This window comes from Myxocyprinus asiaticus, chromosome 23, assembly GCF_019703515.2.
Source record: "Myxocyprinus asiaticus isolate MX2 ecotype Aquarium Trade chromosome 23, UBuf_Myxa_2, whole genome shotgun sequence".
Lineage (NCBI taxonomy): Eukaryota > Metazoa > Chordata > Actinopteri > Cypriniformes > Catostomidae > Myxocyprinus > Myxocyprinus asiaticus.
Window position 1 is genome coordinate 16,096,017 of NC_059366.1, and position 16,039 is coordinate 16,112,055.

General features: G+C 40.3%; 2 protein-coding genes across 6 annotated transcripts in view; one reads left to right on the forward strand and one right to left on the reverse strand.

Annotated features, from left to right (window-relative positions):
- LOC127413686 (PDZ domain-containing protein 7-like) overlaps window positions 1-5,904 on the forward strand; it is a 42,137-nt gene extending 36,233 nt beyond the window's left edge. Inside the window, 1 exon segment of the mRNA XM_051651007.1 lies at window positions 4,786-5,904. Coding sequence (XP_051506967.1) covers window positions 4,786-4,950 — 165 coding nt within the window. The 3' untranslated portion in view covers window positions 4,951-5,904.
- A 4,801-nt stretch (window positions 5,905-10,705) lies between these two features.
- LOC127413688 (leucine zipper putative tumor suppressor 2 homolog) overlaps window positions 10,706-16,039 on the reverse strand; it is a 104,804-nt gene continuing 99,470 nt past the window's right edge. For all 5 annotated transcript variants that reach the window (XM_051651010.1, XM_051651011.1, XM_051651012.1 and 2 more), the window contains 4 exons: window positions 14,868-15,401; window positions 13,750-14,322; window positions 13,324-13,593; window positions 10,706-13,061 (listed from right to left, as the gene is read on the reverse strand). In XM_051651010.1, coding sequence (XP_051506970.1) covers window positions 12,282-13,061; window positions 13,324-13,593; window positions 13,750-14,322; window positions 14,868-15,401 — 2,157 coding nt within the window. In that variant the 3' untranslated portion in view covers window positions 10,706-12,281. The remainder of the gene's footprint in view (window positions 13,062-13,323; window positions 13,594-13,749; window positions 14,323-14,867; window positions 15,402-16,039) is intronic.

Sequence of the window (16,039 nt, forward strand, 5' to 3'; positions counted from 1 at the left end):
ATTTTTTCCGGATCCTTTCAACAAAGTCTTTTTCAAAGCAAGTCAGTCCACTCGGCGGCCGTTTTTGGAACGCTCTTGGACAGTTTGGGCAGCTATTTTTTTATGTAAACAATCGTCATGACAATGACAGTGCAGCTCCTATCTACTTGAATGGGGAAAGACTGAAATCTCCAAAACGGCTGATCAAGATTACGATAAAAGAACATATTTCAAATAAGCAGTAAAATTTTATTTGTCCGAGTCATGTCTGGCGCAGACTTCACTCGATCGGCCTGGCTGCAACATGTGCTCCAGTCCCCGGCGTCGCATCTAACTCACACCGAACCCTCACCGCTCTGTTCCTGGACCTGCGAAGACGCCAGCAGGTAGAGACTGGTCTGCCGAGGAGAGGCGCACTTGGTGTTTAAAGGCAGTGGTGATGAGGCTGTATTTTTTTCCATTGACTGTTGGCTGCCATTGGGCGTTCCAATTAATTCCATACTTTTTAATAGAAGTGGCCCGTCTCTGCTAAATTGTCTCTGTTTTGACAAGCAGGAAATGTTCACGGAACAGTTGAAATGGTCTATACTTTGGGCTTTAGGGGGTCTGCAAATTTTTTTTTTACTGTTGAAATGGTTTCAAAAACACTGTTTTAGAGGCTCTTCAGAGTGGCTATCTTCCCTGTGCTCTGCAGATTAACTGACACTCAGAGGAAGTGTGGAGTGCACTGTTGACTCTTCCTGTTCCAATTGTTTTACTGATAAATGCATTATCAGAACAGAAAGTATGCTCCAGTGGCACAGAGGTCAGGTTCCAATCACACATAGTCTGCAGTCACATCACTCTCTTATCAACAGTTTTTGACATGCTTGGCAGAAGGAGGACAGGTGTTGTGTATGTGTTTGGGCTCCAAAGAGTCTGCTTGTTAGACTTGTATGCAGCAATTAGTCCAGCACTCTTTTTTTGATCTGGATAGTCTGCAGTATAATTGATCTTTTGCCCCCTTTTCTATGTTCTTCAGCTTTTGAAAAGTTTAATTGCAGAGTTAACTAGAAAATGTTTGGTGCTAGACTGTGCAAAATCCACCTCCACGATGATGCAGGTGCCCTGATAACTTTCACAGTATTTGATAAGCCATGCTAAGACATTCTAAGTGGTTTCTTTGGTGTTGCTAGGGTGTTTTTAGTGGTTGCTAGGCAGTTGCTTAGGTGTTCTGTGTGATTTTTAGCCTGATTCACTCCATTCTGCCAAACTGCAGGCAAGCGCCTTATGCCATCATACATTATTGCATCTATTCAAATGTGTTTACCTTTTCCTGTGGTGTGAGCAGCCTCAGAGACGTGGGGTCTTGTCCCATGGAAACCATGGATGTAATTGCTTTCACATAATCAATGATGAGCACAATTAATAAGATTTCATTTTTACTCCACTGACAATTCGGTTTAGGGTTGAAGTGTGGGTTAGGGTTTTTGAGTAATAAAATATGCATTCCCGCTGACTGTTTTACATCATTTACAAATAAAAGCAACATGCTTTACAACTTGTTTTTGGCGCCACTCTGTGGACATTTCACCTGAAAACTGGAGCTCACACATGCCCAGACATGCAGCAAAACGTCCAGCTTTGGCCACAGGGGGGCAGTGGTACCAATTTCACTCTTCTTTTGTATGGCAGTTGGAAAAGCAATGGGCTAATTGCAATTGGAGTTTGAGATTTGAGATCCATTTCAGAGCACCTCCGTGTGAATTCGGCAACACCTCCAGGGCAGGTGTGAATAGGGCTGTCATCTGTGATGTGGTTAATGGTTTTATGGAAGAGGTAGGTACATCTTCCATGGCGTGTTCAGGCCTGGTTTATTGTGGTCCATGATTTTCGATGTAGGGAAAAACTGGGTACTTCTTTCGTTGGATCCAGGATCAGGTTGTTATTATGGACAATGGCATGGAACCATGATTCAAGCCACCGGGCATTCACATCTCTCTCCCCAGCTATCAAGGTTGGGTCTTGGATCCAGAATGGTTTTCTGGATTTCAATCGGGGGGTGTGATGCTGTTGCAAGCCCTTGTTGCCAGGGTTTGCCAGAATCTTGTTGTATTCGTGGATGATGGCAGAGTCGCGGCGGATGTTGGCTGGTGAGATGTTGGCAATTTCGGTAAGCACAGACCAATTTATGCTGAAGAACTTTAAACCTACTATGAATTCAGGCCAAAGTGGTTGCTTAGGCATTCTTGATAGTTTCTTTGTGGTTGCTTAATGGAGTAAAAAAAGCTTACTCCCAAATCTCAATGACATTCTCATCTCTAATTGTGGTTTGGGTCTCTTCTTCACCATTTGTTTTTGAGTTTGGGGGGTTTATTTTGCCCATTTTTATCATCTGCCAGGCAAAAACCCTCAGTATGTCCGCTTGGAGAAGCAAATGCGCCTCTTCTCAAGCCACACAATTTGAGGTATCATTCATGTGCAAGTGCCACTTTTCTTTGCAAGCACCACTAATATTACCACAATTGAGTCTGGATTGAAATGAACATGTGGAAATGTGTTTCAGTGCAGCTTTAGGAGAGTGCTAAATGCATTGATATTTACTTTTCCCTGAGTCATTTTCTTTCTCTTACTCTCTTCCGCTTTAAACACATACTACACACACTACAGCACAATAAAGTGTGCAATCACCTGATAAATTACTTGTCTTCTGGAGCCATTAAATGCTTAGGTGATTTGTTTTTGGTCAAAAAAGCAGATGGCATGCAAAAAAGATTGATGATATCCCTGTGGCCTCCTTAATGTAAGTGCTATTACATTAATAGCAGTAAGGGCTAAACAAATCTCAAGCCCCTAAATGGCCATAAAGGGAAACTAATTTGTATTTAGTTGAATGTTTTGAACTGCTCTTTATAATGCCTTTTAAGTACCTCTTGTAATCTACTCTCAGATTTCATACATCTAAATATTTTCAAACTCTTGACTTTGCTGAGTTCTTATTTCAAAATGGTAGCTCTCAGTTCTCATTTGCATGTCCACATATACACATTTGGCTTGACATGATAGTTACAGGTTTAAAATGACATGAGGGTGAGTAAATAGAACAGAAATAATTTTTGGGTGAACTACCCCTTTAAGTGCAAGGATTATTTCAAGAGGAACATTTAAATATTCTATTGTTTCCTATGAGTTCTCCAGATCCAGTGTCTCTATAAAGGGAACAACACTGTTTGTTCTGACTGATCGATGGAGAGGAGGATAGCATGAAAACAGGTCGTGACCGCTAAGGATGGGTGTAGTGGTTTTACTAGACAGGTGCATCCTAGTTTGTGACAGGAAATGTGCCCACATTTAACTACTGCTGCTGCTTTGTTAGCTCAGCTGCACTTTGTACTTTTTTCCTGGCAGGACAGAAATAATTCCAATCCTCTTGCATCTCTGTTAGTGTATGTATAACCTTTGGGTTTTCCACACCTTCAAGATACTGGTCTAAATGGGCCCTGCTCACTCTGATTCGACAGTCTCCCTCAAGCTGTAAACTAATTAACTCTAGTGTTGTTAGAGATAGGATTATGAATTTAGATGAGATATGTTGAATATATCATGTGTTTTTGACCTGAAAGTCCCACACATCTGCATGTTTGATCTGCCAGTTTTTCCAATCAGAGAGTATCAGGGAAATCGATTTCTGAAGTGATAAAGTGATATCATCCACTGGCAGAGCAGTGCTCTGTTTTTCTCTCTGAAACACACACACACACACACACACACACACATGTTGGTGCGGCTATCCTTATGAGGACTCTCCATAGACATAATGATTTTTATACTGTACAAACTATAGATTCTATCCCCGAACCCTACCCCTAAACCTAACCCTCACAAAAGCCTTTCTGCATTTTTACATTTTCAAAAAAACATAGTTTTGTATGTTTTTTTAAGCGATTTGAATTATGGGGACACTAGAAATGTCTCATAAACTACATTTATAGCATAATACCCTTGTAATTACCAGTTTGTAACTTAAAATGTACTCGTAAACCACCCAAACCCACCCTCTCTCACACACACACACACACTGTCTGAGGCACACTAGATGAGGTCATTCACAGGTATTAAACACAGAGAACAGAGGAAATAAGTGGCATCCTGTGCCTGCAGCATCTGCTTTTTTCTGCCATGCAAACGTTGCATGCCTGTCTGTGCTTTAAATACAGGGATGTGTCAGGATAAAAGACATCTGCATTAAAGTGCTCCACCTGAACTTTTCTAGAGTACCATATGGGTGGGAATTGACTACTGCACCCACTGATCGGATTGTTTATTTGCACACACTGTCTGTTGTTTTAGCATGCTATTTACTAGAAATTATGCAAATCTAATTGTGCCGAATGCAATTTGCACAACGCAATTCTGTCTGAAGACCTTGCAGGTGGGTTCTAGATGCTGGGTTGTGGAGGATGCTGCAGACTCCTGTGATCTGGCATTCTTTACTGGGACTGAACAGCATTGCTCCTCCACTATAGTCCAGGCACTTGAAACGGCTCTTTTATATTATTTCAGCTTCATTTGATGAATTACTGGTGCCTTGACCAATAGGAAATAAATTAGAACATCTCTTTGAAACAAAATTCAATTTACCGCCAACTTTCCGCGGGTGGTAATATCACAACGTTAATTGCACCGGGCAAATAGCGTGACAGTGACTAAATTTAAATACAATGCAGTGCTTTTTCAGCACATTTAGCACCAGGTTACCTATGCGCAAATGCTACTCAACTGTTTAGTGACACCCTTTTCTTTCTTTTTGTGTGCATGTGCATGTAGGCTGGATTTGAGCTAGTGTCAGTAGATGGAGAATCCCTTCAAGGTGTTACATATCAGCACACAGTGGACACCATTCGGAGGGCTTTCAGCAACAAGGCCAAAGACCCCATAGAGTTCATCATCAAAGTTCCTAAGGACCCAAAGGACTTACTGAAAGCAGACTGAAACCGTGAGATGTGTTCAAATGTTTTTGCTCTAATGCTACTGGGTATAAACAGACGACACATGCCCAGTACGGAAGAAAAATAATGCCATCATGCAGTGGTGTGAGATACGGTCCCCTGATAAAAAATTTTAAAATGAGTGCTACTGGCCATTCACATATGCTGACCTTTTACCTTCCTCTGCATTTGTGGAATCTATTCCTTTACATTATAGGATCAGAAACCCTGTATAAACATGAGGTACTGTGGGTTTCTATTTTTTATTCTGGTTTAAGCCTCAGCCAGTGAAATAAGAGGCACACTGGTATGACATGCTGATAATCCATCATAACATCACACATCCGGGCAATAATTACATAGAAGGGTCACTCCATTTTCATGGCAGAAATAGATTAAACAAGGCCACGTTATGGATTGAGATTCAGATTAGGTCTTTTAATTTTTTTACTTTTGGTTTGTTTAGTGAATGTCTAGGGGATTATTACAAATTGCGTTTGATCTCACTGCAGATCCCTATCTCACTCTACATCCTGTGCAATAAATATCTAATTTGGCAACAAACCTGTGTGCGTACACACTTAGCATTTTTGTATTTGTGCCTTTAACCCGCATATAAGGACAATGCAATTGAAAACTATACTTTGTGATGATTGTAGGATCAGTGTTATATACTGAACTTTATTCTGAGACTGTGTAAGCATCTTAGAAAGCATGTAAAAAGTACTGGGCTGCATTTTATTTTTATTTATCTTTTTGCAATTAATTTTATTACAAAAAAGCATTGTGTGATTATAAATAATAAAAAGTTAAATATTACCTGTTTCCATTCCACAGATCTTTCAAACCGTAATTCTAAACTTGATTGAAAATTCACACGTTGCTATTAAACATAGGGCTTCATAATTCATTTCAAAGTTACAAAATATCCAATGTTTGGGGTGACACTACCTGATTGACTGAGCAATGACAGAAGTGTTAGAAACTTGTATAAAAACAAGTCATTATTTTTGAATTCACTGATATGGCCACATATGGTTCTGCAAGTTTGTTTGTTGATATTTAAAATTGTAGGTAAAACTAAAACACACCATGTTCAACATGAGGTGAATTTTTTAATTAAAAACACATTTTTACAAGAAATATACAGCATGAAAATATACATGCATGACTAAATACACTAAAGATTAACAAAGAAAACATACACAAGCACATCCATGAGGGAAAACAAGTATTAAATGTTAATTTGCTTTGGTCTATTAACAGTGGTTACACCTCCAAAATAGATAATTTGTGTGTGTAAAAACAAATATATTGAATATGTCAATAATATTACAATATGAGGAATATTTACATGCATATATTCATCAAGGTTATGATTGACTGATAACAGGAAGGATGCAGTACAGTCTAGGGGAGAGCACTCTTTTTGTATACCCATGACAAATCTTTGCTATCAATGTAGGATATGACCAAAAGCAATACAAGATCAGACAAATCATGAACAGTGAACCATTATGCCCAATTCTGGCCTTGAATATATGTCAAACAGCGTCTGTTCTACTGTCGGATTTTGGAGAGTATATTACACTTTGTGTCAGATTTACCTCACACAATGTTCTGAATTATCTTATAATATATATAAGATTATATATATAATGGTTCACTGTTGAAAATGTATATATATCAGCCTGGCACCAACAATCATGCTACTGTCCAAATCACTGAGATCACATTTTTTCCCCATTCTGATGGTTGATGTGAACATTAACTGAAGCTCCTGACCCATATCTGCTTGATTTTATGCACTGCACTGCTTCCACATGATTGGCTGATTAGATAATCGCATGGATGATTGTTGGTGCCAGATGGGCTGGTTTGAGTATTTCTGTAACTGCTGATCTCCTGGGATTTTCACACACAACAGTCTCTAGAATTTTCTCAGAATGGTGCCAAAAACAAAAAAAACGCCTGGAATCACCACCGAATGTTGATGAGAGAGGTCAACAGAGAATGGCCAGACTGGTTTGAACTGACAAAGTCTACAGTAACTCATATAACCGCTCTGTACAATTGTGGTACGAATAATATCTCAGAATGCTATTCTGAGCTGCGGATTGGCACTGTTTTGGCAGCACGAGTGGGACCTACACAATATTAGGCAGGTGGTTTTAATGTTGTGGCTGATCGGTGTGTATATATATAGGTGCATCTCAATAAATTAGAATGTCGTGGAAAAGTTCATTTATTTCAGTAATTCAACTCAAATTGTGAAACTCGTGTATTAAAGAAATTCAATGCACACAGACTGAAGTAGTTTAAGTCTTTGGTTCTTTTAATTGTGATGATTTTGGCTCACATTTAACAAAAACCCACCAATTCACTATCTCAAAAAATTAGAATATAGTGACATGCCAATCAGCTAATCAACGCAAAACACCTGCAAAGATTTCCTAAGCCTTCAAAATGGTCTCTCAGTTTGGTTCACTAGGCTACACAGTTATGGGGAAGACTGCTGATCTGACAGTTGTCCAGAAGACAATCATTGACACCCTTCACAAGGAGGGTAAGTCACAAACATTCATTGCCAAAGAAGCTGGCTGTTCACAGAGTGCTGTATCCAAGCATGTTAACAGAAAGTTGAGTGGAAGGAAAAAGTGTGGAAGAAAAAGATGCACAACCAACCAAGAGAACCGCAGCCTTATGAGGATTGTCAAGCAAAATCGATTCAAGAATTTGGGTGAACTTCACAAGGAATGGACTGAGGCTGGGGTCAAGGCATCAAGAGCCACCACACACAGACGTGTCAAGGAATTTGGCTACAGTTGTCGTATTCCTCTTGTTAAGCCACTCCTGAACCACAGACAACGTCAGAGGCGTCTTACCTGGGCTAAGGAGAAGAAGAACTGGACTGTTGCCCAGTGGTCCAAAGTCCTCTTTTCCGATGAGAGCAAGTTTTGTATTTCATTAGGAAACCAAGGTCCTAGAGTCTGGAGGAAGGGTGGAGAAGCTCATAGCCCAAGTCGCTTGAAGTCCAGTGTTAAGTTTCCACAGTCTGTGATGATTTGGGGTGCAATGTCATCTGCTGGTGTTGGTCCATTGTGTTTTTTGAAAACCAAAGTCACTGCACCCGTTTACCAAGAAATTTTGGAGCACTTCATGCTTCCTTCTGCTGACCAGCTTTTTAAAGATGCTGATTTCATTTTCCAGCAGGATTTGGCACCTGCCCACGCTGCCAAATGCACCAAAAGTTGGTTAAATGACCATGGTGTTGGTGTGCTTGACTGGCCAGCAAACTCACCAGACCTGATCCCCATAGAGAATCTATGGGGTATTGTCAAGAGGAAAATGAGAAACAAGAGACCAAAAAATGCAGATGAGCTGAAGGCCACTGTCAAAGAAACCTGGGCTTCCATACCACCTCGGCAGTGCCACAAACTGATCACCTCCATGCCACGCCAAATTGAGGCAGTAATTAAAGCAAAAGGAGCCCCTACCAAGTATTGAGTACATGTACAGTAAATGAACATACTTTCCAGAAGGCCAACAATTCACTAAAAATGTTTTTTTTATTGGTCTTATGATGTATTCTAATTTTTTGAGATAGTGAATTGGTGGGTTTTTGTTAAATGTGAGCCAAAATCATCACAATTAAAAGAACCAAAGACTTAAACTACTTCAGTCTGTGTGCACTGAATTTCTTTAATACACGAGTTTCACAATTTGAGTTGAATTACTGAAATAAATGAACTTTTCCACGACATTCTAATTTATTGAGATGCACCTGTGTATATATATATATATATATATATATATATATATATATATATATATATATATATATATATATATATACAATGGCAGCCAAAAGTTTGGAATAATGTACAGATTTAGCTGTTTCGGAAGGAATCTGGTACTTTTAATTCACCAAAGTGGCATTCAACCGACCACAAAGTATAGTCAGGACATTACTGATGTAAAATACAGCACCATCACTATTTGAAAAAAGTCATTTTTGATCAAATCTAGACAGGCCCCATTTCCAGCAGCCATCACTCCAACAACTTATCCTTGAGTAATCATGCTAAATTGCTAATTGGTACTAGAAAATAACTTGCCATTATATCAAACACAGTTGAAAGCTATTTGGTTTGTTAAATGAAGCTTAACATTGTCTTTGTGTTTGTTTTTGAGTTGCCACAGTATGCAATAGACTGGCATGTCTTAAGGTCAATATTAGGTCAAAAATGGGAAAAAAGAAACAGCTTTCTCTAGAAACTCATCAGTCAATCATTGTTTTGAGGAATGAAGGCTATACAATGCTTGAAACTGCAAAAAAACTGAAGATTTCATCCAAAGGTGTACACTACGGTCTTCAAAGACAAAGGACAACTGGTTCTAACAAGGACAGAAGGAGATGTGTAAGGCCAGATGTACAACTAAACAAGAGGATAAGTACATCAGAATCTCTAGTTTGAGAAATAGACGCCTCACATGTCCTCAGCTGACAGCTTCATTGAATTCTACCTGCTCAACACCAGTTTCATGTACAACAGTAAAGAGAAGACTCAGGGGTGCAGGCCTTATGGGAAGAATTGCAAAGAAAAAGCCACTTTTGAAACAGAAAAACAAAAAGAAAAGGTTAGAGTGGGCAAAGAAACACAGACATTGAACAACAGATAATTGGAAAAGAGTGTTATGGATCTTAACCCCATTGAGCTTTTGTGGGATCATCTAGACTGTAAGGTGCGTGAGAAGTGCCCGACAATACAGCCACATCTATAGCAAGTGCTACAGGAAGTGTGGGGTGAAATGTCACCTGAGTATCTGGACAAACTGACAGCTAGAATGCCAAGGATCTGCAAAACTGTCATTGCTGCACGTGGAGGATTTTTTGATGAGAACTCTTTGAAGTAGTTTAAGAAGTTCTGAATTTTTTCCAATTGAAATAGTAATTTTTCACGTTATTAATGTCTTGAATATACATTGTGATCAGTTGAATGCCACTTTGGTGAATAAAAGTACCAATTTCTGTCCATAAGAGCTTTTTTTTCTGTCCAAACTTTTGGCCGCCTGTGTGTGTGTGTGTGTATATATATATATATATAGAGAGAGAGAGAGAGAGAGAGAGAGAGAGAGATACAGATATATATAAAGGGAAGCACCAAGTATTGAATGTGTGATCGTACTAGGTGTTCATAGAATTGGAAGGTTAAACAGTTCATTCAAATATGAGATGTTTGTGAGGGGTCTGGCATAATTATAATAAATTATCTTTGGTGGCTAAATTGTGATATAGTGTTATCCATTATATAACTTTTTAAACTTTTTTTTTTATTCTATTCCATTTCATTTTTCTTCCCTGATGTCAAAGGAATCGCACATTGGACAAAGGTGTTGGAACATTGCACTCTTATCAGGTAATGTTCAAGGCACCTTTCTTCAATAGGCTGTTAAATCGTCATTGGTAATGATGTTCTGTATTTTCAACAGACAAGTTAAATACCCGTGCAGAAGATATAAAAAAAAATTACAATATGAAAGCACTAACTGCTGTATGAACTACTGTCAGATCTCCCCATGAACTGCTGATGGCAAATCCCTCTGGATGAAAGTGTGCGAAATATGCAATACAGATTTGTTATCCCACAAAGTTACCTGTGTTACCACAAAATAGCTTGAGGTGCTATATATAAAAATATACATAATATAATATAATATATATATATATATATATATATATATATATATATATATATATATATATATATATATATATATATATTTAATTCTTCCTCTTTTTATTTTAAAAAGTATCTGTTTCGTAAAAACAACAAAGTTGTTAGTAGTGTATATGTCCCTTTTTTCCATCATAAAGACCACAAACATTTGATTAGTATTGCTCAAATTGTATGAAAATCCAATATAATATAATATTTGCATTCATCAACTATGTCATAACTGATCAGAATTGCCCCACCCACTATGAGTGGAGAAACCACTGATTTACTAGTTATATTTGATAATATATAATCTAATATAAAAATAACACCTCTACATTAATGATTAGTATCAAATGTTGTGTTAGCAGTGACGCTGTGTGATGAGACGGAGAATTCTTGGTGTATAGTGCCGTAAATGTCTGAGAAGTAAGAGCACAGTTATTGAGGACTCTAAACACCAGCATAACAACAAGAACATCAAGAATCAATGCCACAAAACTGTTTCAGTGACCTAACATTAGATGCTTCATAGCATGTTTCCAAGTCTTTTCCCATCAGCGTTAGTGCTAGTACAATAGAAGAGCCAAGCAGTGTGCTCTGTCCTTTGTGATATGAAAGCATTCAGATTATGCATAAACCCATGAAGCTGTATCTCTCATCAGTTCTTCAACAACATTTCAGTATGTTTCTTTGCTGGGACAGTCATATGAACCCATCTGATTGTGCGTAAGTTTTTAAAATGAAGTAATAAAAAGTTGTAACATAGGGGTTTATCTGCAGATCGCACACAGGTGTTTGTCACCGGTGGCATCAATGAACTGCTGTTCGTACATTAAATTGAAATCACTCACAGATTTCTGAGGCAGTGTGAGGAATGTATCATAGACATGTCTAAATATCGCTTCCATATTTTATTTGCCACTGCTGACACCACAACAATAACATGCCTTAATGGAAAAACACTATATGGCCAGAAGTATGTTTACACTCAAACATGACACCCATATGTGCTCGTTTGACATTTAATTTCAAAACCATTGACATTAATAGGAAGACGGTCCTCCTTAACAGCTCCCTGTATTTTGAGAAAGCTTACGTTTGGAATATGATTTGAAGATGTTGGAAAATGGCTGCAGGGATTTGCTCCTATTCAGACATGAGCATCAGTGATTCAGTGATTGTTGTGATTTTAACAACCAATTCATCCCAAATGTGTTCAGTGGGGTTCAGGTCTTGGCTGTCCAGTCCATTTCTACTAGACCAGACCTAGCAGACAATTTCTTAATGGACCTTGCTTTGTGCACAAGGGCATTTGTCATGCTCAAACAGAAAATATATCTCTCCAAACTGCTGCCAAAAAACTGTTGGAGAATGTAAATGTATGACATTGCATTAAGATTTGTGTTCACTTTAAGGGGCCAAGCTAAATCCACTAATTGTAAAGGGGTGTCAACATTCTGTTAGAGATGTTGTGTCTTTCTAAAATAGTGTTAAGAATTGCATGCTTCTATTGCATTTTATTGCTGTGATGACCAGTGCTCCTCATACAACCACGGTGGAGGGAATTTTGAGAGGGAATCAAATGAGTTGATGGCAGAGAGTAAGATGTGGCCTAGATTTCAGTGGCAGTGATCTCCTCAAAGTGGATCTCATTGTTTCGCATGTCAAACTCCTCCATATCCCTGTTCTCCAGCTCGAGACTAAGCTCCCTCATAACACGCTCCAGGTCACGGTTTCGCCGGTACATCTGTATGTAGTTCTGTTGCAGCTGCTTCTGGTAACGGATCACTTTGTCTTTCTCCTCCTGCCACACCCTGCGCTCATCATCAAAAGTCTCCAGCTGGTCCTCGCTCCGCCTCCTCTCATACATCAATTCCGCTCGTAGTCGCTCCACCTGCTGACGGAGACCATGAAACACATCCACGCTCTGTCGTTGCACCTTTGCTTCATCGCTCTCATATGCAAGAAGCTGCTCTTCGCTGCTGTTGTCCCGGAAAGCAGGGCTAATCCCGTGAGAGATCCCCCCACGGTTTTGAGGCAGGGGCAAACTCTTGCATTGGACTTTAGAAGGTGGAGCTTGGGGCGTGGGCACAACCAGGGCCTCTTTGAGGCGGAGAGACTCTTCCTCCAAACGGCCCACCTTCTCTCGCAGGAGCTCCGCTTCACTCTTACGGCGCTGCAGCTCATTTTCACAAACCTCCAGTTCTAGTGTACGGGTACGGACTGTTGCATGGGCTTCTTGCAAATGAGCCTGGCTGGCTTGCAGTTCAGAGCGAGCCTCTCTCAACTGAGCCTTCAAAGCAAGAATCTCACTGGTCTTCTGACCAAGCTCTGCCTGTGTGTCCTTCAGCTGCTGCTTCAACAGAGAGATCTCCCCTGACTTTTGACATACCTGTAACAGACACAAAGACATGGGTTAAAAATGAATTCCATGTTCAGTTACACTCAAAGCCTCAAAAGCTCTACATGTTCACCTGATTTTGGTCCAGGGATTTTTAAATCATTTCTCCCGAGTCTCCCGAGCACTGCAAATTTTTGATGGGTAGGGATAAGTGAGACATTCAAAATGTGCTGTGCAGGGGAGGGTACAGGAATGGTTTGAAAACCCCTTTTGTAGACTAATGCAAGAAATCTAAGAGGCTACCAGGTCTTACCTCCCATTTTGTTTCCTCTAGACGGGGACCTAGTTGAGTCTGTTCTCTCTCAAAAGAAGCACATCTCTTTTCCAGTGCTTCTCTTTCCTGCAGCAGCTGAGAGAAATCCTCCTGCAGCTTCTTTTTCTCCTGCTGCAGCTGAAACACTTGCAGCTGCAGAACCTGTTGAGCACGTTGTGCCTTCACCTGCACCTGCTTCATCTTTGATGCACAGCTCTGCCGAAGATCTTCCATCTCCTGTTCGCAGCGCTTCTGCTTCTCCTCATACACCTGCAGACATGGAGAATACACATGATTTAAAGACATTAGACTCATGATTTGTCTTTGCGTTGTATTGTATTTGACAATTCCCAATCAATGGACACTACAAATTGGTAGACATTGAGAAACATTCTCCATTGAGAAAGTCTTCTTCATAATTATCACCTGACAAATGGCTGCCTCATTCTCGTCCAGGTTCTCCCTGAGTTGCTGTAGCTCCAGGTCTCGCTCCCGCAGTTTCTCCTCTAGTTCACGAATGACACCTTCATATCCTTCCCCTGGAGCAGGGGACCGCCCACATGATCCGCTGTCTGACAGTGGCTGACCTCGCCCACTTAAAGACCCTGTGCTCTTACTTGACGATGATCGACCGCTGTCAGAATTAGAGTGTCCATGGCCACCACTAGAGCGTGTGGTTTCAATCTGGCCGGAGGATACTTCGCTCTGTGCCAGGCTGTACCCAGTGCTGCTGTAGGTGGGCAGGCTGGAGAGAGAGTTGCGGCCTGAGTCAGACATGGTGCAGGATTGGCTACTCCGTGCATTGCGACCCCCACTGTACGAATTACGCTTCTCGGCACAAACCAACCCTGCTACCCCACCAGGGAGTAGGAGGTTGAGACTGCCCTGGCTTTCAGACAGACTGCCCCCTGGGCGTGGAGACAGGTACTGCACAGAATTGCGATTCTTCGGCATGACAGGCTTAAAGGCAGTGGGACGGATTAGTATCTTCTCCATACTCTGTAATCAAAAGCATGGAGTTAATATGACTACTAATTAAAACCAAATTTGAAATCCTTACATCAATAAAATGCTGACTACACACATGATAAACAACTAAACCACAACGTCATGAAGCTACTAGTGGCATCATCTATTAAGCTCAACCTTGTAGAGTATAAAATCTCAGTCTCATCACATAGGATAAGGTCACTCTGCCTCCTAGCTTTTCACACACTCAGTAAGCACTTTTTCTAATGATTTTCTCAGGCCTCACTGAATGTTAGAGTGTGTAACTGAGATCATTAAATGAAAAACAGAGTGTCACTGATTAAATATGTACTGTGAGTGATGGCATATTGACATGTTGCAGTATTTGTGAGTGCAGTGATTAAAGGCTCTACCCAATCAATAGAAATGAAAAGCCAATTAGACATTCATCCACTGTGTGTAAAGGTGCAAAGTCACCAAATATATGAGAACTCCACCATGAAACAAAGTTTTAAAAAGAGTTATTTAAATCCAAGGCATGAAAAAAAACTATTCCATAGTATACTCCGACTTACCTTTTCCAGCCTGCCAGACACAGGGATGAGCTTGGGCGGAGGGCCACTGATGTTACCATTCATGCCTCTGTTATCAGGAGGCTCTTCAGTATCACTGCAAGGGCTGCACGCGGTCACATGATTATCATTCCAGTCCCCCACTGGCTCATCACTTAAATAGCCATAGTTGCCATTGCCAGCAGAAATTAGGGCAGAGGACTTGTTCTTAGCAGGTAAAGGAGGCTGGTTTTTGAGGAGCTGCTCCTGTGAACTGGCACTGCAGAGCGTGCCCTCTTGCTGTAGGAAGCAGCTGGTGGCTGGGGTGGGTTTACGATATTTAGCGCCAAATTCGCTGTTGGCTCGGCAGTGGCGCTCCTGGTAGGTACGTCCAGAGATGAGGCTGCTTACGGAACCCATGGTTCCTGCTGCACCCACGGAGGGGGAGTGAGATACTGAGCAGCACTGCTGGACGTCAGCACTGGGCTTTGGGTGATCAGTGGGCACAGGCAGAGCCTGAACTAGAGCCATGGCGAACACGCGCCCAGAACATATACTCTACAGAGGGAGAAACAGGAAGGCAAGTAATAAAGCTTGAGTCTGTAAACAGATGTTGGCAGAATGAGCTAATTTTCATGTAACCTGCAAAAGTGGCTCATAGTGGATGTAATATAATTACACAGTCCACTAATCATGTCTAAGGTAAGGATTTCCATGCTGGGCTAGACAGGTTTATTCTAGTTAGTGCTGGTTTGGGGTTGGTCTGGTGAAACTGGTCAACTGGCATACACCCTGAAGACATTTTGAAAGATTTCATGCTTAAACGATATACCCAAAAGTAAGAGCTTATAACTCTAAACACACAGCAAACAGGGTCAACTGCATGTTACCAATTTATCAAAAACTTTTCAAAATTTGAAGAAAATATATTAGAATCAAGCTTAGAGACTCCCATGCTTCAACACTGCTGAAAAAAAAAAAAAAAAAAAAAAAATGGGATCTAAAAATTAACTTTTCAGTTATTATTCATGTTTGACATTATACCCTTTAGACAGTAAGTATGGAATATCATCAAATTAACTTTGGTGTTGTTCTCCAACATGTCAACTATACCAGAAAGAAAATTGTGTTGATAGAACTTTAAAGCAATTTAAAAGTTATTTAATATGGAACCAAGGTGCCCAAAGCAGAGTTTT